This window comes from Saccoglossus kowalevskii, chromosome 9 (assembly GCF_978046115.1).
Source record: "Saccoglossus kowalevskii chromosome 9, keSacKowa6.1, whole genome shotgun sequence".
Lineage (NCBI taxonomy): Eukaryota > Metazoa > Hemichordata > Enteropneusta > Harrimaniidae > Saccoglossus > Saccoglossus kowalevskii.
The window spans coordinates 13193117-13215122 of NC_140649.1; the positions used below are offsets into that span (position 1 = coordinate 13193117).

General features: G+C 35.2%; 1 protein-coding gene across 1 annotated transcript; it reads left to right on the forward strand.

The window, feature by feature from the left end:
- The first annotated feature begins 10683 nt into the window (after positions 1–10683).
- LOC100377632 (arylsulfatase B-like) lies at positions 10684–18514 on the forward strand. Its single transcript, XM_002736739.3, has 16 exons — positions 10684–10765; positions 10941–10959; positions 11467–11653; positions 11877–11928; positions 12212–12315; positions 13444–13559; positions 14082–14146; positions 14257–14358; positions 15142–15205; positions 15540–15637; positions 16029–16165; positions 16623–16681; positions 16802–16919; positions 17118–17188; positions 17276–17380; positions 17963–18514. The coding sequence occupies exons 1-16, from the start codon at positions 10736–10738 to the stop codon at positions 18133–18135; spliced, it is 1500 nt and encodes a 499-aa protein (XP_002736785.1). The 5' UTR covers positions 10684–10735; the 3' UTR covers positions 18136–18514.
- The last annotated feature ends 3492 nt before the right edge of the window (positions 18515–22006 follow it).

Consider the following 22006-nt stretch of genomic DNA (forward strand, 5'->3'; position numbering starts at 1 on the left):
ATTCATGTCTATTTTGTATAATCGTGACTAATCTGCATAAATAAGTTAAATAACAACCAATAAATGTTATTATCGTTTCAGAATTATTATATTTTAGCGCAAATTCATGAAACACAACTTCGATGAACATAAAAAATACAGGGCGAGATATTGACCGGAGTCGCTGTGCAGTATGAGCAAAGTACATTCCCCGGGATCGAACTATGGCGAAATTCTAAAGCATTTCAAGACGGAGAGGTGACAAAGCAGGTACACTGTCATTTTAGTGCTAATAAATGCTTCACTCCTAATTTTATTCTATGCACGTAATGCGTAATCATGAGTCATGACCCAACCCGTCTGTTCAATCCCTCTGTCGGCTTTTCTTTGTGTCCAATCAATCAACCGTTTCTTGTAATGTTGTTACATTCTACGTGAAATCTATTTTTGTTACTAGTAAGGGACGGCACATTTTTAAACCAGTGTAACATGTACAGCGCTTATCATTGCACTCCAGAACTGAACTTGTCGCGGCATTTCCTACACATGGAGTTAGAGTTATCGAAGTTGGACATAAACTTGAACTTTTATTAAGTTAGTTAGTGCAAAAAGGAAATTTATAAGCGGTTTTATCAAAAATAGTTATCGTTGTTATTGCGTCATATCTAAGAGTAATGTGAGAAGATAAAATTATAAACGAGACAATATCGCGAAAATGAGTGAACAGAAATTATACACGCCAGTAACTGAAGATGCTAAATTGGCAGTGCCCCGCTCTATTGTCCCACCCATCAGTTCCCCTCATTTCCTCTTTGTCTGCCCTCATTATGTACGCAAGAAATAAGCGCTGCTCCAATCGAGCCCGATGTGTCATCCCATGTTATTTTCAATAGTTTTCTAAACCCGAATGTGTTATTACATGGTGTATGAGTACACGGTGAAGGAGCGTAATAACTTTATTGGCATGTGTTCATCCCAATGTCAGTCCGGGGGGGGAGTACTCCCATAGTATACGGAGTATGTGTCGCTGTCCTGAGCTTCATTTTGGTCCGTGGGGTTTACTCCCCCCCCCCTTTTCCGATTTTAAGAGTGTCGACCATTTCAGATAAATTTACACAATAATCTTGCCAGAAATACCATTTTTTGTCCCCAAAACGCCCTATGTTATATTTTTGGGACAAGTTTTCAACTGGCCGAGGACCCCCCCCCCCCCCCCACCGTGAGTCAGACCAACTATCATAATTACCGAGTTATTATAAGTAAATGTAAATCATAAAGTAAATCATCATGCGGAATTGTAGCTGATTTGGTGTCTTTTGTCGATGATGCTGTTCAACAATTATATATGATCATATCGTAAGGTGATTGACAATACAAAGTTACTTTAGCAGTGTCCATGTAAAGTAGCTCAACGTGAACGTACATTCAGCAGAACCAGTCCTTTAGTTTCCTTTGGACATATAGTGAATGGGGACAATAAGTCAAGCATCTTACATCTATTGCGATATTATTATTGTACTTTGTACTTATTGTAATAACAGTTTCCGACGTAATAGTAAGCACCGGGGTCAAATTTAACGTGCTGTCTTTGAGTTAATTACAGTTTAAAATAAATCTATGACAAATAATTACGTGGCAAGCACAATTCTTGGTATACTTTAATGTAAAATACTACATATATCTTCTTATGTGGGAATTCCACCCACACAGATACGAGTGACCTCCATTTATATCTGTCAGGGGGCGCAATTGTTTCAGCAATGTTTCAGTAACGTAAATTAATTTCGAATTTTCTGTAATGGTCGGACTCGCGTCAGCTGAATACAGTGAGTTGATTATATACAATACCCACAGACAGTGGGATCACTGGGAGACTAAATTAGTCGAGCCTCGGGTTGAAATAGAGTCCAGTCTGGATGGGTAGCTATTCTATATAAGGCGAAATGAACTGTGTGGTTTGTTAAGTAATGACGTCATGGCAGAGTCGGGCTTAGCGGTAACACATAGCTTTGCCAATAACCTCCCATTTCACTTGCTTTATACAATGTGTCCTACCGGAAAGGAAGTGTGAAACCAACAGGAGACATTAACATTTTTCAAATTTCCCAATTTTCCCAGAATAGCAACATATGTCAGTTACCCAAGGTTGGGGGGAAAAACACATCTTGATAAATGAAGATTTGACATTGATGATTGTCAACCATTCCTCTGCATATTAATAAAATCCCCAAATTCAGCTTTAGAATAAAACACAAACTAATCATCCCTGATGGAGCCAGTTTATGTCATGGTTGCTTACACGTTTGGCGAATGCAAGCTTACTTTAATATCGATTGAGTTACATCGCCCTCTGAGACAAGATTTCACTAGAGTGTACATCCTTCGATGAGGGCGCAGAAAGTGTCCGCAATTATTTTCCCATTTGTTCATAAGGGTATTGAACTGAAATTATACACCTTTGACGCGTTTGCGCTGACGAGCATACAACAATGGGAGCTAAAATAAACCGACCATTGAAGAGTGACGAGGGAACCATATGGTTTTGTTACATTTCTCAATGGTGAAAACGTTACATAGCAAGTTTAATTAAGATATTTGAAGTGAATCATTTTTATCACTTTTAGATGGGATGGAGAAAAGACGTATTGATCGAGATCGTATCATATTTGATTTAAATAAATTGATATACTTCCCAAATGGCACTAATAATTACTAAAATTACGTCTCTACCAAAAATGACAGATTTTAAAAGTAGCGGGAAGTAAGGATAATGTAGCTCTTCCAATTTTATATTAATCATAGGTGACGACCACACCAATTAACTAATCATACAATTATTTTCAAACTGTAATTTAAATAATACATATATACTTAAAGCAAAATATAGTTAGTGTTTTGTTTGCCATATTTTTGGAAGTACCCTGTTGCGGCGACAGTTACGCAACCGCAAAATTTCACATTCGCAAATATGTAAAGAAATAAACTCACCGGGATTCATTGTAACCAGGACACAAATAGTGTTTAAATTTATATAATTTGAGTAACGTACCATGTGCTTAAAATACACTCAAATGTCAGCTCACTTAATCAAGTAGTTCCTGGGGTTTGTCAATTCCCTTGATGCACTGATCATAGACACGATATTTTTGATATCAATATTGTCAGCAACGGTGGGGGGCACTCAATAGTTGAGGTGGTTGGGGACCGCCAACCAACTGAAATTGCAATTATGAGAGTCGCCACATTGTATGTATGAGTATATTATCAGTAACAGTAAATTTTATATGCTTCATTGGCCGGATATAGTATCATGATAAATTGTCCACAAAGACTGGGTTTACGGTAAATGCTAGACTTGCGCAGTCGGGGCGAATAATTTGTTTTTATAGTTTAAATAAAGTTTAAAAAAATGGAGGTGTTAGCGCGAAATCCCTGTAACTGCGAAATCACCCCGACTGGCTTATTCTGCATGGCGACACTACAGGAACCCGTCGATTGTTCAACGGGTAATCATGTTAATGAGTGTTCTACGACGAACTCAAATTTCAACGTGCCGCCATGTTGGGTCTACAGTGTGACTTTTACCATGTTGACCTCATTATGCACGTATTTCCGCGCCCATCTCATTATAATATGTGCACTCATGAATATTTAATAGCAATGAATTTCCTGCAGAATAAACCAGTCGCGCTAACAATTTTATTTTATTTTATTTAAACTAAAAAAACAAATTAATCGCCCCGACTGCGCCAGTCTACGTAAGTGCCTGTTTAGAGAGGTTTTGTTGCGATTCTAAAACATTACCGTACTCATCTCTGAATGAAGTAAGAATTTATAAGATAACACACTGTTTCTGCATGCGATCGAAATGTTGTTGTCAAGGCTTGATGAGTAGTCTGGTCATTTCAAACGAGGTCAACGATTTGTTTACACTACCATCTTGAATATTTGAAGTTTCTATATACTTTAGGCTGAACTTTTCTAACAAAGTCATAAGTTTGGTTTATATAGCATTTCCTGCCTTCTTCAGCGGACAAGCCCCCCGATTTTAACAGCAAATCCCACCAATACCTCATGCATAGGCAGACCTACAGAGTCATCAACACACAACTCAAAGGTATATTTATTGTACGTTGCGAGCAGTCAGAGAAAAGCAGGCCTGCAAACGATAACTTATCATTTGTGGTTGTTGCAATGACAAAGTAAAAACAGAAAATGTTGGTATGGTCAGTGACAATATGTTCTTAAAAGGTGGTCCCTGTAAGTCCACTCCTAAACATCAACAGTATTGCCACCCGGCATAATTAATCCCTTACAAAAAAAAAAAAAATTAGTTGTGTTTTACTTTTATTTACAAAACAGACAACATGCCAGGTGAGTGGAAACGATCGACGTGTCGATGAAAATTTTGAAAATACCGAATATCACCTCCATACACAAAGCAGAACAAGTGGCCCTGATATTGTTACTAGTATATTCAGTATATCAATACCTCGTGTAAGACAAATAGTAGTTTAATAGCCTCGCTGATAATTTGACTCCCCAAGTGACCACTCTATCACATAGCAGCAGCATATTAGCATAACAATATACTTGCATGAAACAACCCCTCAATTCTCCTGGCAGACTGCCTATCACCGAACCAATGTTTAAAGAACGTTTTTTATGCAAATGTACAATTTAACGAATGCACAATGCGATATAACGAACATATAACAATACAGGAAATATACATCACGTTATCAATTTCATGGAAAAACATATAGCTTTGAAGAACCGTACTGCTGTTTGCCTTTATATTCAGTCGTTTTGGTTTTTTGTTGCCGTTTTTTTCGGAAACCGTTATAGGTAGTGATATGTCAACTTATAACTTGACATACAATCTTTAATATAAGTTTTGATTCTGCACGTCATAGAACTACCCATGTAATCCTATTGATGCAAGCCTTGATATTATAAAAACAATATACTTATTTGTCAATAATTTATTTAAAGCGTGAGGGTCGTCACCTGCGCACGCGCGGGAATTGAGTCCCAAGGGACGATAACAACACACGCTAAAAGCACAAAGGCTCATGGGTAGACGCTTGTTTGTAAACAATGATACGCTATGGCCATATGACGCATGCGCAGGTGACGACTCAACAGCATAAGGCTTTTTGCGATAGATTTGAACCAATGGCCATATGTCCCATGCTTATTTTAGTATTACAAATTTTAATTCGAATTGATTTTTTTGGACATAGCTCTGCTGTACTGTGCTGTGGGGCCACTGCATGTCCCCGATTAATATAGTTTTGCATTTTCCAGCATTTTTTGGCCACAAGCCTGATTATTTCTCTAATTATACAGTTCGAGTGACAATCTACATCATTGGCAGTAAGTGACCGGGTTTTACTGTCCTTAATTTTGTGGAAAATCCTATTGGTGTTAATTCTTACAGATGTTGGCAACATTTTAACAATAAACATGTCACTTCTTTTCATGGCATAGAACCTAAGACACATTACACAAAGTGAGAACAACGTTTAAACCTTTGTTAAATAAACGTTTGCATCAGTTTCATTAAATAGACAAGCAAATATAAAAATCTAGAATATTGGCTCTGGTGAGAATTCGAAAAACACACTTGCTCAGCTTCAAGCATTCTCACAGACGAGCTGGCTTTGGAATAACTACGCGATTCCGCAGCTTTTTCTGAAAATGTATTTTCTTCCAACAGTATGTGCCTGTCACTGACGACAAATTGATGGAAATATCAAGTAGATAAATATAGAGGCTCTAAAAAGTGAGATTGTGGTGAATTTACGGGTACGATGTTTTCGCCATCTCTTTCTATTTGGTAGAGGGGTTATTGCAACTGTTTTGACATTTTTCGGTAACTGAAATTTTAAACTATCACTTCATGCATGCACAGAAAAACTTAAAACTACACAATTGTTCCACTACCCGTATATGAATGTTCCCTATTCTAATGTAAGAGAAAAGAATTAATCAAACGTTGCGAACAGTCAGAGAAAACAGAACGAAAAAACGATAGTTTCTGCTTTGTAGATAAGAGTGCTCCACACCTGGTTATTGCGAAGACAATGTAAAAACAGTAAACGTTGGTGTGGGCGGTGACAATATGTTCTTAACAATCCGTCCCTGTAAATCGAGTTTTTAACATCAACAGTATTAACATCCAACATAATTAATCCCTTACATAACTAAAAGCCCTATCACAATAGTAATTCAATGTTTTTAGTTGTGATTGATTTACATTGATTTACGAAACAGACGACAGGCCAGGCGAGTGGAAACGTTGGACGTGTCGATGAACTATGCTGTGTAAGTTTATTCAATGCTGCTTTTTGAAAATACAGAATTTCACTCTATTAACAAAGCATAAATGAGGTGGCTCTGATATTGCTATAAGTATACTCAGTATATCAATACATAGTATAAGGCAAATAGTTCACGAGCCGCCAGAACAGCCTCACGGATAATTTGACTCTCCAAATGACCAATGTAGCACACTGTCAACTCAGCACAAGCAGCGTATTAGCATAACAATATACTTGCATGAAACGACCACTCAATTATCCTAGCGCATATTCCTGACATACGCACATGATACTCCCTGTCGCTCAACCTATGTTTAAAAATATGCTTATATGCAAATTGGTCAATTATTATGTACATTCATGCCTCTGAAAATAATTGTCTGAACATCATCATAATATACACACGTATCAACTTTGATAAAAAAAATTGAGACAGGAATGCGAAAATTAATATAATAATTAGCTACCTAGTATGTGCAAATACGTATATCAAATTTGACTAAAAAACTATAAGACGGAACAGACTTAAACGAGGAAATTATTATGCAAAGTAGCCACTTTTTGTGTACGAGAACTTAACATGATATTGTGTCACATGATATAATTAATATACAATACGATATAACTATTGTATCATGCAATATAACAATATGATATAGCGAACATATTACACAATGTAAAACATATCATGCAGTATAACGAATGCACAATTCAACAATTACACAAAATGGTACAACGTATATACGACACGATTTAAGGATGCTGTACACGTTTTTGGTATTGATTTTCTAAACTGATATTTTCATATAAAATATTTACTGAACAACACAAAGCTATATTGATGGAAAGCTTATTTCACACTGGATATGAAATCGACAAGATAGTATGTGTATGGACGTGTATAGTCACGTGATCTCTGTGTAAACACAGAAAGCCATTTTCGGTAAAAAAAATAATTGAACCAATGAATAAATAAATTTAGTGGAACATTGGCAACAAAACAGTTTTTCAGACGACGCTCACCACCATTCATTGTTAATTGAGATATATATCTACATGATAGTTGGAGAAGAAATAATAATTTAGCTATCTTGAAAAAACAATGCGATCTGGTTCTTTCCGGTATTCAGAAATTAGAATGTAATTTCGAAACAAATAGGAAAATAGAAAAATCCCAGCGCGGCTTAAGAGGGAACATATCGAAGAGTGTCTGTGCGAAGAATTAGTATAATGCGTCCACTAAAACTCGAGATCAAAGGCCTGCAGTTGCCGTGAATCGCTGTTTTGTTTAACCGAGAAAATGGCAAAAACAACTTAGCAGCAACGTATCGTCGGCTAACTCAAAATCCGTTTGTCCCATGGATCAAAACAAACTCATAATGAATAGTCATGGTATCTGTCTGTCATAATCACGCAGATGTGTGGATATGCGGGGTCGCAATTGGTTATAAAGTACGAAATTATGCTCCCGAATCCAATAGGAAACACTGTTTCACGGCGTGACAAAGCCGCGCCAAAATGACGTCATGATTTACATATTCATTAATACGTTGTGGGAGGAGACACTCCTTTTCTGGAAGATCATTACCATACATTGCCCTCCATGGAAGGTCATTCTCTTGCTCAGCTGCTGAACCAATAACCGTGGCTGAACGCACCACCAGAGTCAACTACATGTAGTTTTCTTTCCAAGATTTTTTTTTACTGTGCGAGATGTCTGATTATCTGATTTGAATGACAATGAGGGGGAGAGAAGTCACAGCGAGCGCTGAACTGAATCGGGAGATGCGATCGCTTAGGTTTAAAGTTGTCTGTCGATCGGGCGGTGAATTTTCAGTTTGTTTGCTCCGTTATTATTTTGTTGATTTGTAAAATAACCTGTTCGCCATAAATCGTGTTTTCCGTTTTTTAGTTCCCAAAACTGTTGTGACAAAATTAGTGTGATGATTCTTTTTCCATCTTCAATGCGTAATACATAGTACCGGAACAACTGCTAGCGGGGACTACTGCCGGTATCTTACATTTAGTTCACTTTCTATATCATGTATAACAAATCTAACGTCAATGAATCCGTCAAGTTATTTATTGAGAATGTGAAGATTAAGAAAAATAAAACAGGTAAAACAAGGATGCTCACACACACGCTTTTACAGCTGCCTGACTCGTGCTTTACGTGTAGCCATGGTGTAGCCAAGTCCGGGCCCAAGTGTTTCACTTCCGACTCATTGTGGTCGGAATCCATGACACGTAGTTTGGTCACGAAAACTAAGTCTGCCATGTGCTCAAATTTTCTACCTTCTGTTTATACCTCCATGGTCTGATCAATTAAATCATGGAAGGTACCTTCCATGATTAAATTTTCATAATAATCGCTTTACATACTGTCGACGTTCTTCTCCAAATTTCCTTGCATTCATTTTCTTTCATCACTGTCATAGTCGACCCCAAGACGGTTTGATAGTCGACTGCTTGAAGAGCGAGAAATTCAACGAAATTAAATTTGTGGACGATCGTAAATGGAATGCGTGTAACTTGTACCTTGGACTACTAATACTTGTATTACTAGTCTGAGCTTGTACTGAATGCAAGAGACTGTTTATATTTGCTATGGGTGGTGACTATTATGCAAATTATCTGTCTATTATGTCTTTGGCTGATTAATTAAAACATGGCTTTCAAAACAATGACATGTGCTTTTGTTTTCAATTAACGAAAATTGATTTTTACACCCTATAAAAACATCCAATTCATTTGTTTTCCTACTGAGTGTTTGCTCCTTGTAGTCCAGCATTGAAAATACAAAAAAGTAGAATTTGGGGTTTCAAAGCAAAAAAAGGTGTACAGCCTCCTTAATGGCTGAACAACACAATGTAGCGAATGTACCACATCAATGAAAACGCATACATAATAGATATGACGAATGTACAACACAATATGCGAAATGCACAATATGATATAATGAATGTACCTGATATACCGAATACACATTACCTTATATCATATAATCACAACACAATACAATAGAATTGATGTACGGCAAGATATAAAAAACACACAAGATAATATAACGAATGCAAAATGCGATATAACAAACGTACAAAAATAGAGCAAACATAGATCATGTGATCAAGTGTCAACACTTTCATGGACAAACATATAGCTTCGAAAAACCACAATGCTGTTTGCCTCTATATTTAGTCGTTTCGGTTTCGTGTTGCCGTTTTGTCAACTTATAACTTGATATACAATCTTTAATAGACGTTTTTGATTCTGCAGTAACCAGCAGCGTAATAGAACTACTCATTTATTCCCATTGATGTCAGCATATATATTATAAAAACAATATACGTATCTGTTAATAATTTATTTTAGCCATCATAATCCATTGATATACTAAGGTAGGTGAACATGTGTTCGGCCTGGCAATTACCACGGTGAATAAACACATATGGTCGGTATGACAATTAAACATTTCATTAGTATTTTTGACTATTAGTGAAAAATGTGCCAAATTGTCATCTGTCTTCTATCTCAACAGCATAAGGCTATTTTGCGAAAGATTTGAACTAATGGCCATATGTCCCATGCTCATTGTGTTATTACAAGTTTTACTTCTAACTGATTTTTTTTTTGGATATAGCTCTGCTGTACTGTGCTGTGGGGCCACTGCATGTACTCGATTTATATAGTTTTACATTGTCCAGCATTTTGTGGCCACTAGCCCGAGTACTTCTCTAATTATACAGTTCGAGTGATAATCTGCATCATTGGCATTAAGTAACTTTAATTTTGTGGAAAATCTTATTAGTGTTAATCCTTACAGATGTTGGCAACATTTTAACAATAAACATGTCACTTGTTTTCACGGCATAGAATCTAAGACACACCACACAAGGTGAGAACAACGTTTAAACCTTTGTTAAATAAATGTTTGCATCAGTTTCATAAAATCAACAAGCAAATATAAAAATCTGGAATATTAGCTCTGATGAAAATTCGAAAAACACACTTGCTCAGCTTCAAGCATTTTCATAACAGACGAGCTGGCTTTTGAATAACTACGCGATTCAACAGCCTTTTCTGAAAAACTAAATTTTCCCGACAATATTGGCCTGTCACTGACGACAGAGTGATGGAAATATCAAGTAGATAAATATAGATGCTCTAAAATATGAGATTGTAATAGATTTATGGGTACGATGTTTTCGCCATCTTTTTATGTGGAGAATGGAGCTAAATATTATTATTTCTGCTCATTTCTATATGAGTATTCACAAAGAATAACTTTTTTTAAATAAACATATGGTAATACCGTACGATATATCAATTCCCTTTGATGTGTCCGATAAAGGACATATATAAATACTTCCTCGGCTACCCTCACAATTTAAGCACGACTGCCAAGGTGCTCGTACCTCATCACAGTAAAGATGCATTTAACGTATTTAGCTCTGTTGTTTGTAAGTATCAAACATGTATACAGTTTTACATTGCTTGAACCATGAATTTATTGCAATTTAGTATCATTGGGGAAACATTAATCGAACAACGAACACCGTGAATGGTAAATACGTGGATGGATTAGCCAATAAGTTAACGCATCTAGTAACGGCTTTCTGTCTATTCGTATTGCAGATGACAGTTTTCGAAGTTGGTAAGTAGTATATTTAAATTCTTGTTCCTAAATGATCTATCATACATAAATATGTGCATTTTTACACTTCAACTCAGAGATTATTTAATCTCAACCTACTACATGTCTAAATGAAGACATATGATTCGAAACGGCTACGAATGGTGTGAATCTAACTTAGTCGGATCAAAACCCGTTAGCAAATTAAATGTGAACGAATAATCAATTGAGAAGCTGAAGCGACCACTAACATTTTGGCGCGTTGGAAATAAATGAAATTGCAATATTTTCTGAAATCCGTGGATTTTAATATATAAACCGATGTTTCGTAATTCGATGTTCGTAACTGGATGTCCGTAACTCGAACAATTCAGCGTCTCGTTTGATCTACGTAAGTGTTGTAAACTAAGTCATATCTTTAATTTAGTTTATTCCTTTTATTAGTGCAAAATAGCACTAACTCAAAATGTGCACAATATATAACGATTGCGCTATGCTGTAAGTAATGTAACACATTTGAATCATTAGTTTTATCAACGAGAGAAAGTAGAGAGGATCGCAGAAAACCACCACACATTGTACTCATACTAGCAGACGACCTGGGATGGAATGACGTAGGATGGCACAACCCGGAAGTCAAAATGCCAGTCCTCAATCAGCTCGCCGCAGATGGCGTCATATTCAACCAAGCATATGTCCAGCCGACATGTACACCGTAAGCCATAGCATCGTTAATGTAGTTTTACATTATTCGGTCAACTTCACAACCGCCATATGTAATTATTTGATCATTCATTTGATCCGATTGCCAGGTGGAGGATTGTCGAATTTCGTTTACTTGCTTCAAACGTGTAAGAGTGGTACAAAACATGAATAATATCTCTCATGCAATGTACATCTGATCTAGTCTAATAACTCAAGTACATTTCATTCTGCAGAACAAGAGCTGCTCTTATGTCAGGATATTACCCATTTAAAACTGGAAATCAGGTAATGATTTATTTTACTGTTACATAAGTTATACATTGCAGATAGCATGGGTACGTATAAACAGCCTCATGTTGATCGAATTCTGTTTGTGTTCTATGTTTAAATTTTAACTACGGTTTTCATTGAAAATCATGGAAATCGTGGTAAATTGTGCAAAAAAGTAAATTATGCCTAATATCTTGAAGAAAATTTATTATGCATATAACTGATTAATTTAAAAGAAATTAATTTATTTATTAAGAATTATTTATTGAAGTTAGTGTCTGTTGCTTGATATTTACAGCATCAACTTCTGCTCAACCTTCACCCTGGTGGACTACCATTAAGGTTTAAGACATTGCCACAGCGACTCAAAGATGTTGGGTATCTGACTCATATTGTTGGGAAGTAAGTAGAATGCAAAATATATATGAGGTGTTGTTTCCATAATTGAAAACGTGGGTATAAATATAATGTACTGTTGTACTAGGGCGTATGTGCTTTCAAAAATAAAGTCACGTTATTCGATGTTTTATTTCCTGCCGGGTTAATTTTGCAGTCTTACATTCTGTTCGCACCCCTTCCACCACCTCCCCCACCCCCACCACACACACACAAAGCTATCTTTGTAATACAATCGAGTACTTCAGGGTGGAAATTGTTGAAACGAAAATAAATTACACATGTCCACTACGGTCACAATACTACACAGTGGGGCAGGGACAAATTGCGGAAGTAAAGCAAAATCGATAATTGAATTTGCAATACCAAATAAATTCGTGCAATATCACAACCTATTATAGTCGTGTATGTGTTACTCTATGAGAGTTCATATTACATGTTTACAGCAGAAAAATAATTGCATTGTTCATAATAGTGACAGTGTATAATAATATTTGAATAAATACTTCAGTATAGCATTAAATGTAATAATAAAATTACATCAAAACAATCATTCGAATTGCATAGATACTTTTTATTATAAACAATTTGTTTGGCAAATAATTCTATAATAATGAAGTACTGAAATTATCCTTCGCTCAACAGAAACACTACTATAGTGGTGTATAATTGCCAAATCTAAGATATGTTACTGGTTAATATGAAAATTGCATATTGCCTCGACCCCAAGTATTAAAAATATAGAGCACTTCCGCACCAGGTTTTTCTGAAACTGACAAGTTCTCGAACCAATAATAATCTTGAAATAATAATTATGAAAGTTAAGTGCACCTTTTCTCAGTATTCGCCATTAGTACAAACAGTTTGAGACTATTCTGTTCTGTTCTGTGCATTTATCAAACAAGCTGTCTTTTAGAACTGAAAGCCTAAATAATCCAATAATAACAATATGGCACGAAGACTCGACCCCTGAACAGGGTGTGATAATTTTGAATATGTGTAAATTAACATTTTCCCAAAAATTAGTCACGTGGGGCTGCCACTAAAAGTAGCATAAGGTATACAAATATTGTATTTGTCTTTTGAATATATGATAATATAACACAATTACGCGCTTGTGATTTTTTTTCATAGATGGCATTTAGGATTCTGTAAAGAAGCGTTTTTACCAACTAATCGTGGATTTGATTCGTTCTATGGTGGACTGACACTGGGTACCTCGCACTTCAGCAAAATGAACGGAATATTATGTATGTATATCACAATGTGAATAAACAATATGTTGACAGTGTACATTATATACAATAAAATGTGTTTATATACAAGCTCAACAAGGATTGAAAACACAGTATTTGAAGTGTTTACTATTCCGTTTTGTATGTAGTTGAGATGGAACATTCGACTATTTCGTGTATGGTTTGAAATCTATACAATAGCAACGTAGTCATTCACTGAATCACCTACTTTTCGTGAATAGTCAAAGTTGCTTGAAGTATTAGTTTTTAATGTTAATGAGCTCGAGGTAACATTACCATAAATGGTCACCTGATATTTCAGTTATATCACGTGTCGCTTCTCTTTACTATGGCACTGGTTGCATGTGCCTATCTCCATCATTGATTGCGATGTTACAGATATGTATATAAATGAGGTCACATGACCACATATGATAATCTGATATGTCATATCTAGGGACTCATGACTTCAGTTTAGAACAGTTTTCATACAAATATAAGAAGCAATTAATTTTGAATATTATTGTGTTCTACTAGCTACACCTGGGTATGATTTCTATGACAACAGCGGAGTGGTACCACAAACTAACGATTATCTTGCGGTGAGTGTAGTTTATAATGTAGTTATATCAATTTAGTTTCACTAAGTCTTGGCATTTTGAGCCAAATAATGAAATAAATCTAAACTTATAATTCATCTTTTTTTCCACAGTTCATGCTTGCTGATAGAGCAGTAAAAATAATTAATGGACACTACCAGGAATATCCACTATTTATGTACTTCAGTATGGACGTGCCTGCAAAGTCCCCTGAGGTAATTCAGTTATTTAGTAAAATAACATTACGACAATAGTGTAAAATATTATATCTACTAGAATGTAACCAACCGTAAGCAGCCATATACGATAGGCCAAACATAAATTTGGTATCAGTCACATCTGTCCTATACTACACTACACAAATTCTAGTTGTTGCCGTTGCTCTGTATATTACGTAACGATAGATCATTACGTTATTGCTTTTTCCGAGGCCTGAATCTGCATACGATATTTAAGTTAGGTTAGGTTACTTATTTGTAACGTAAAAATAAATTGATACACACATACTTAGACAATGAATTTCACAACCATACAATAGATGTCAATTTTAAAAGTTACTTGGTTTTGGCGTTTCATGTGAGGGAGTTCTATTTAGGGCTGAATCGCATTGTACAACTGAGTGATAGAAAGGAATACCATATAGAACAGTTTATACATAGATGCAAGAGATACGTTCAAATATATATTATTATGCACGGAGATGAGCAACGTACATATACGTAAAATCAACAGAACATTAAATAAAATAAGTGATAACTATGTGGCTGGCAAATTAATGTAATCAACATAGATCAAAGTAGTTGTAAGAATACAATTCATTACAATAAACCCGAACTTGAATATCTATCATAGTTAATTATTGTCGATTCTCGGCGTACTCTTTTACGGAAGAATTGTCTCTCAACACCTTGTTTTCATTATGTCAACAAGACGTTGAGAGACAATTATTACGTAAAATATTAAAAGAAAACACTACACATATTGTGTTGTCTTCCTAGGTTCCACCAGAGTATGAAGCGTTGTATGCCAATATCACAGATGATCGAACAAGAAGATTTTATGGTATGTATTATGCTTTATGACGTGAACATAGTTGTATCTATAGATACGACATGCAGAAAGTAACAATAATTTAAATTTATCTTGATTTGTAACTACATTATACGTAATACTAGACAATACAATGTAGGCCAATTTGTCTTCACTGCAACTGAGTGTGTCAGGGCATGATTGCGAGCAACTGTTATCTATTTTATAAAATGTTTGGTGTTGTGTACGACAACCGGAAGTCAGAGATGCACACTTGATAATACTCTTTATATATCGACATCTTTATTTGCAACAAATAATTTCTAACCTTCGTTATTGATACGTAATTTTTTTCTTTTTTTTTAAGGAAAGCTTTCTGTGATGGACGATGCAGTTGGCAGTGTGGTTGATGCGTTGAAGAAACGTGATATGTGGGACGATACGCTATTGATATTTATAGGTGACGTAAGTGATCAACTTCTTACTGCGCATGCGTCCTTCAATTTGAATTTGGTACATCATTGCATGTGTTCAATTTGTTGACAATATATTTGCTCAAAAGTTAATAACACTACAGTTTATTCAAATCAGAATACAGCTGCATGTGTTGTATGTCCCTATAAAATGTGGCGTCTATGTTAGTTTTCATTTCAATATTGCATATTTTCTATTTTGAATGATTCATCTGATAATTTCAAATCAAAATGTTGAAAATCGTTTTTATATATTTATTCTTAGTGTCCTCTTTCATAAAGAATTAATTAAAAAATTGACATTATCGAGTTTCGAGTGCGTTGTTCCATTTTTATTGTGTTTTGTTGACCAAACTCCTGTCTGCTTGTGTGTATTTCCACAGAATGGGGCGTTGGCGTCGTCATCGGGGTCAAATTGGCCATTACGGGGTATTGCTGCAACGCTGTTTGAGGGCGCTACTCGCGTACCGGCATTCATCCATGGAAATATGTTGAAGCAAACCGGATATGAAAATAATGAGTAAGTTACAATGGTGCCTATTTACATTCCAAGATACATGCCACAATGTGCAACCCGCAAAACCATTCTTGTCCATGTGTAATACTGACCAATATAATGTTTATATTTGTTTCTATTCAATGTGAGAAATCGAACGTTTGCCGTTGGTTGAGCAATAATATGACCTGTAACGGGACCCTGACATTTGAATTTCAATTGAATGCAAAATGCATGTATGCCGAACATATTCCATAGTTGGACGTCTTATTGTTCAACAACAACAATAGTTCTTTATCGCTTATCTCATTAACATTCAAGACAATATGCAATACCAATGCTATTCCATCTCGGCAAATAAGGAATAAGTAATATGTAATACATATGTAATAATTTAAATAACTATAAGAAATGAACAATCAAATACAAGTCATGCATTGTTATTTTGACAACAATATTTTGCTTTGATTTTAATAATTAGGTTATGGCACATAGTTGATTTGCATAAAACGATACTCTCGTTGGCCGGGGCTGAATCTTGTAAGTGGTTAAACAATGTTTAAAATAATTATATATTTTCTAATCGGAAAATGTCAAGAGAAGGTTTTCATAGCTTCTATCTGTTGTTTCTGAAATCTACTTCGTTTAACAATTTAACAGCATGTGAAATTGACGGTATGGACATGTGGGATACATTTTCGAAAAATGAATCATCGCCCAGAAATGAAATCGTGTATAATATCGATGATGACCCAATATCTCCTGGTGCCGCAATCAGGTAATTGTCACAATTTTTAACTAGTACCGAGATTTAAACAGTACCTCGTATGTACGTATCGTAAGATACTGTCGGAAATAATGTTACAATTATTGGTATGTATTTACTATTATGGTAAACTTTAATATATATAAACATTATAAATGTGTCGAATATGTAAATCTCTTAACTAAATTATTGTATGTTTTTTGTGTTTAGAGTCGGGGACTATAAACTGATTGCCGGGAATCCGGATCTATTTTATCCATTACGATTGATCAACCAATCAGGTAAATACACATTTCTGTATAGCTAAAATAGAATTCAAGTTGAAAATATTGAATAATTTAATTTATGTCAATGTATATTTATTTCAGATGGTTGGTTCAATTATGGTGACGTACCAACTAGTGGGTTGCCAGTTTTACCAACTGGTGATGAACCGCCCCCACCGAATGTGACATACTTGTTCAATGTCATAGGTGAGTAATATGACGTAGTTTGGGATATTCTCTCAATGTGTGCAGTCTAATTCTGCTGGTGTGGATGCTGATGAGCCAAAACATGAACAAACAGTGCATGATTTTTTTTTCACCACCATGATCAAACTTGTGTGAGGTCGAATATGTATACAACATATTGATATTCTCGTGGTCTCAGACGTTTACAATATTTTGCGTATTGTGTGAATGAATGGCGATAGCATTCATTCATAAACTGTCACACAACATATTATCTTCATTCCAAAATTATATTTACATATTTTGTTTGAAAGCACAATCATACTTTATTGATCAGCAGCCCAGATAACATTACTTGAATGTAATGCTAAAATCTGCTTCAATAAAACGAGCTTCACTCCCCTCTCACCTAACCCCTCTGAAAATCTTAATCACTATGTGATAATTTGCCATGAAATGGATGCACACCTGCTCAAAAATGGACTTCGCTAATATTTTGTCCCATTTACCAGCGTTGAACACACAAGTGTGCCATTTTATTGCTCTAAACGCACCACCACAATAAAATTAATTTAATAAAACGCCGTCTTACTTTCTATGTAGATGATCCAGAGGAAAGAAACAACATCGCCGACGATCATCCAGAGATAGTACAAGCATTACGTCAGCGGTTAGATGAACACCGTATATATTACATGCCGGCGGTGAACCAAGTATTCGACGAAGCCGGCGACCCCTCTAATTTCGATGGTGTCTTCTCGCCCGGGTGGTGTTAAAGATGCAAATACATTTGACTAACTAACACATGTCTATTGTATCGGTGTTATTGTTTAATATATATTCGCATGTTATTGTTGACTGATTTTACCTATTTGTTCTTTAATGTTAGTTTTGTTTGTAGTCTTGTTCAAAATTGTTTTACGGCATGCATGGTCAATCAAAGATTTTTCAAGCATTCAATGGTATAATGTGTATTTATTTGGGGACGATTTATGGTATTTCTGCATGATTGGCTATGAATGAGGCGTTGACATGTTGTTACAACAATATAACTAATTGTCAGAGTATGCCTATACGATGTATGAGTATATGTACCTGATTCATCTTTATTTATTCGACAATAAACAATAATAGAAATCATGTATTATTGAAGAATAGTTTTTCTCGTATTCAATTTTCACTTAAGTAAAACAGGCCGTTTGAATAGAGTTGTTGTATCAGACTACATACAACAGATGATCGGTAGCTATAGATGATGAGCAAAATTTACACGTGGCATGAGCAGTAGGAGCAATTATAATGCTTCAAACTTGACGCACTCAACCTATTAGAAGAGACAAGCTTTGAACCCACAGCTACACCATGGATTAATCTAGTGGTGCGACAGTCCGCAATACATACAGGAGTATCTTAACAATCTTAGCAAGCTATCTTCGCGCTAAGAGTCTGTATACTTCGATGTATCCCTCCTCCAATCAAAACAAAATCCTCAGAATGTTCAACCAAATTACCGGTATTTTCCACATGAACATAATACACAAAGTGAATTCGGTGAAAGCGTATATGCATTTGAATGTGTTATATCATGAATTAACGTACAGCCAATATGATTGGATATTCACAATAACAACATAGCACCTAATTTGCTGTGACCTTTGAACCAATCTGTTACAATTGCGGGTATTTTCCGAAACTGAAATAATGTTTGAGCTATTTTTATCATTCTGCCATTTTATCAATTGCAGCGAAAATTACGTTCGTATTGGGATTAAGTATTTGTTTTGTTTTATTTTTTCATACTGGACAAAACAAGAAGTATTACACATGTTTAGTCTTTTTTAAATACATTAAAAATTATCAACCGTATCTAGCATAAAATATGATTTATATATATCTATCGGCGTCCATTGTAATAGTTCTTGGAGACTGTGGTTTGTATTTAACACATTGAATATGAAATGGGTGCTTGGGTGTTTATGATTTAAATCATTTTTATTTAAATAGTAAACCCAACGAAATATTTCTTGTTGACCTTCTATTTTAATTGGCATTGACCGCCACATTAAAATTATGCAACTTGAATCTTTGTCTGATAAATTGCATTTCTAATGAAAATACTTGCCTTGTACTTAAAGAAACTAAAATGCGATTACAGAACGTTTGCAAACTAGTCTCTCTGAAATACAATTACCATGTGAACAGCTGTCACTGGAGATCGTTGGAATAGGGCGCACAGATGATCTGTAGTCACAGATGTTGGGCAAAGTTTACACGTGAGCAGCAATAGCAATAAAAATACAAAGAAGCTTCTTACACATTGAAATTTGAAGCACTCCACCTGCAACATTGGTAACTTTTGTCAATATTCATGATTTTCTAGATCCAGTCACTCATGTGCTTCAAAACTCACAAGTTTAATTCTAATATTTGAAAACAATCAACTCTACACTGAATCGTTCAAACATAACTAAAATATCATAACAAACACGAGACAAGACGAGATATTGCCAAGACGAGCTATTAGCCCACAGCTATACCATGAATTGATCTAGCGGTTCAGCAGCCCGGCTCATTTAATAGGAATATCATTCTTGCACGGTATTTCACGCTATGAACTTGTTCACTTTGATGTTTCACTTCTCCTATGGAACGACCTTACAATGTTCCATCAATGTGATATTGAATGTGTCATGCCATGAATTAACAAATTTATTTAAGATGAAATATTCGCAATAGCAGCATACCACCTGAGTTTTTTGTGACCTTTGAACCAACATGTCAATCGCTGCTATTTTCAGAAACTGGAATAGTGTTTAAACTATTTTTATCATTCTGCCATTTTATCATTTACCGGGTCTGCTCTATTCTGTGATAGCTGCTGTGCTGTATTCAATTTGAGTTGTGTTTATTATTTAAACACAATACCGCACTGATGAATGTTTTCAGTTATTGGTACGTATTATTAATTATTGTCTTACTTCTACACATGGCACTAAAAAGAATGCATGCATACTTGGGTTCAATCATATATACTGCTTATATAACGACAAAATAAAAAACAATGAATTTTCCAACCACTTAAACACATTCCCATACAATCTGATTAAAATCTGATGTAGTGTACGGGCTGTAATTATTTTGGCTATTAACTTATTTTAATTCTAATTTTTATTACTTTTGTTATTAATGCCTTTTTATTTTATTATTCTACTTTGATTTTGATTTTGTGATTTTTTTTTAATTCCGCCCTACATACATCTGACCCGATGCCTATGTAACGAGATTTTAATTAGACCCACTATCGACGATTTTAGTCAACGAATCACAGACCCCCTTCTATGGCTAGCGACGTTAGCGACCGAGAAAAACACGGCTTTTCGGTAAGTTTGTCATTGTTAAATGCAACGAAAGTCATTTTTTATGTTTATATTGTGGCTCGAATGGTTCGAGTTCAGATCGTTATTTTGCGTATTTATTCTGGGAGTGACGATTTTGTTTCCACCGCTTCGACCGAACACCGGTATCGTTTTCCAGTCGCTTGCCCTGGGGACGGGTGATGTTTTGTTGACGATCGGGTCAAAATCGTCCACGGTATTGAAACCGTAGCTGTAAATATTCATCAAAATGTATCAACATTTTTTACATTATACAATAACTCTTTATTAAAGTAATTGAGCTGATTTGGACTGGAATAAAATATTTATTTGGAACACATCGCAATTGATCAGGAAATATTCATTTGCTCCAATTTTCTGCGTCGATGCCATAGGCCGGTGACCGATATATGATTTAAAATCAGTTTGTATTGTTTACTATAGCTGTTTACAGTGTTCTAATCATTACGATTTACTTATTTTTTTACTTCCATTCTAGATACTTATGCTCAGTGTTCGATGTAAAATTGAATCGATGACTGAATAAACGAACCTTGGCTGGCAAAGATGTATCAGGAAGTGTACACATTTGTTGGAAGTGAAAAAAATATTCAATGTAATGACAACAATTGTAAAATGCTGTGGAATTTCTTTTGTAAATCAAAATATACTAGCAATTTTCTATTAATGATTTATTCATTGACAAGTGGGTAAAAAAATATAATGTACAGAAAGATTGCCCGTATACACTGAAAAGTAAGCAACCGACAGCCTGTATAAAAGGGGGGCTGTAATTGGCTGTTACTTACGCGAAATCAAAGTAAAATAATAAAATAAAAAGGCATTAATAACAAAAGTAATAACAAATAAAATTAAAATAAGTTTATAGCCAAAATAATTAAAGCCCGTACACTACATCAGATTTTAATCAGATTGATCCCCATATGGAATTAGTTCGCTTGGTGTTTATGATTTAAATCATTTTTATATTTTAATTTTTTCTGTCACTGTGCCAAACACAGTTCTTGAAAAAAGGAAATGGCGTTGAAATTTTACACTTCACACATACATCAGTGACTCTTAATTATTGGTATACAAATTAATTGGTGGCGCATAACAATTGAGTAACAAAGACCAGCTATGTTCTATTTACCAGTGAATATATAGCACTGTTCTACAACCTTGTCTCAGTAATGAAATAATGTAGTATTTTTGTTGGCAGTGATACAACTGGGAAACGCAAAAAGAATCCGACCACCAGGTGTTATTAAAC

Excerpts from the sequence above, each read along its gene's own strand:
- LOC100377632 (XM_002736739.3), top strand. The coding sequence starts at position 10,736 with ATGCATTTAACGTATTTAGCTCTGTTGTTT. Across the intron at positions 13,560-14,081 it reads CAAAATGAACGGAATATTAT|CTACACCTGGGTATGATTTC; the intron begins GTATGTATATCA and ends GTGTTCTACTAG. Across the intron at positions 16,682-16,801 it reads GTTGGCCGGGGCTGAATCTT|CATGTGAAATTGACGGTATG; the intron begins GTAAGTGGTTAA and ends ACAATTTAACAG.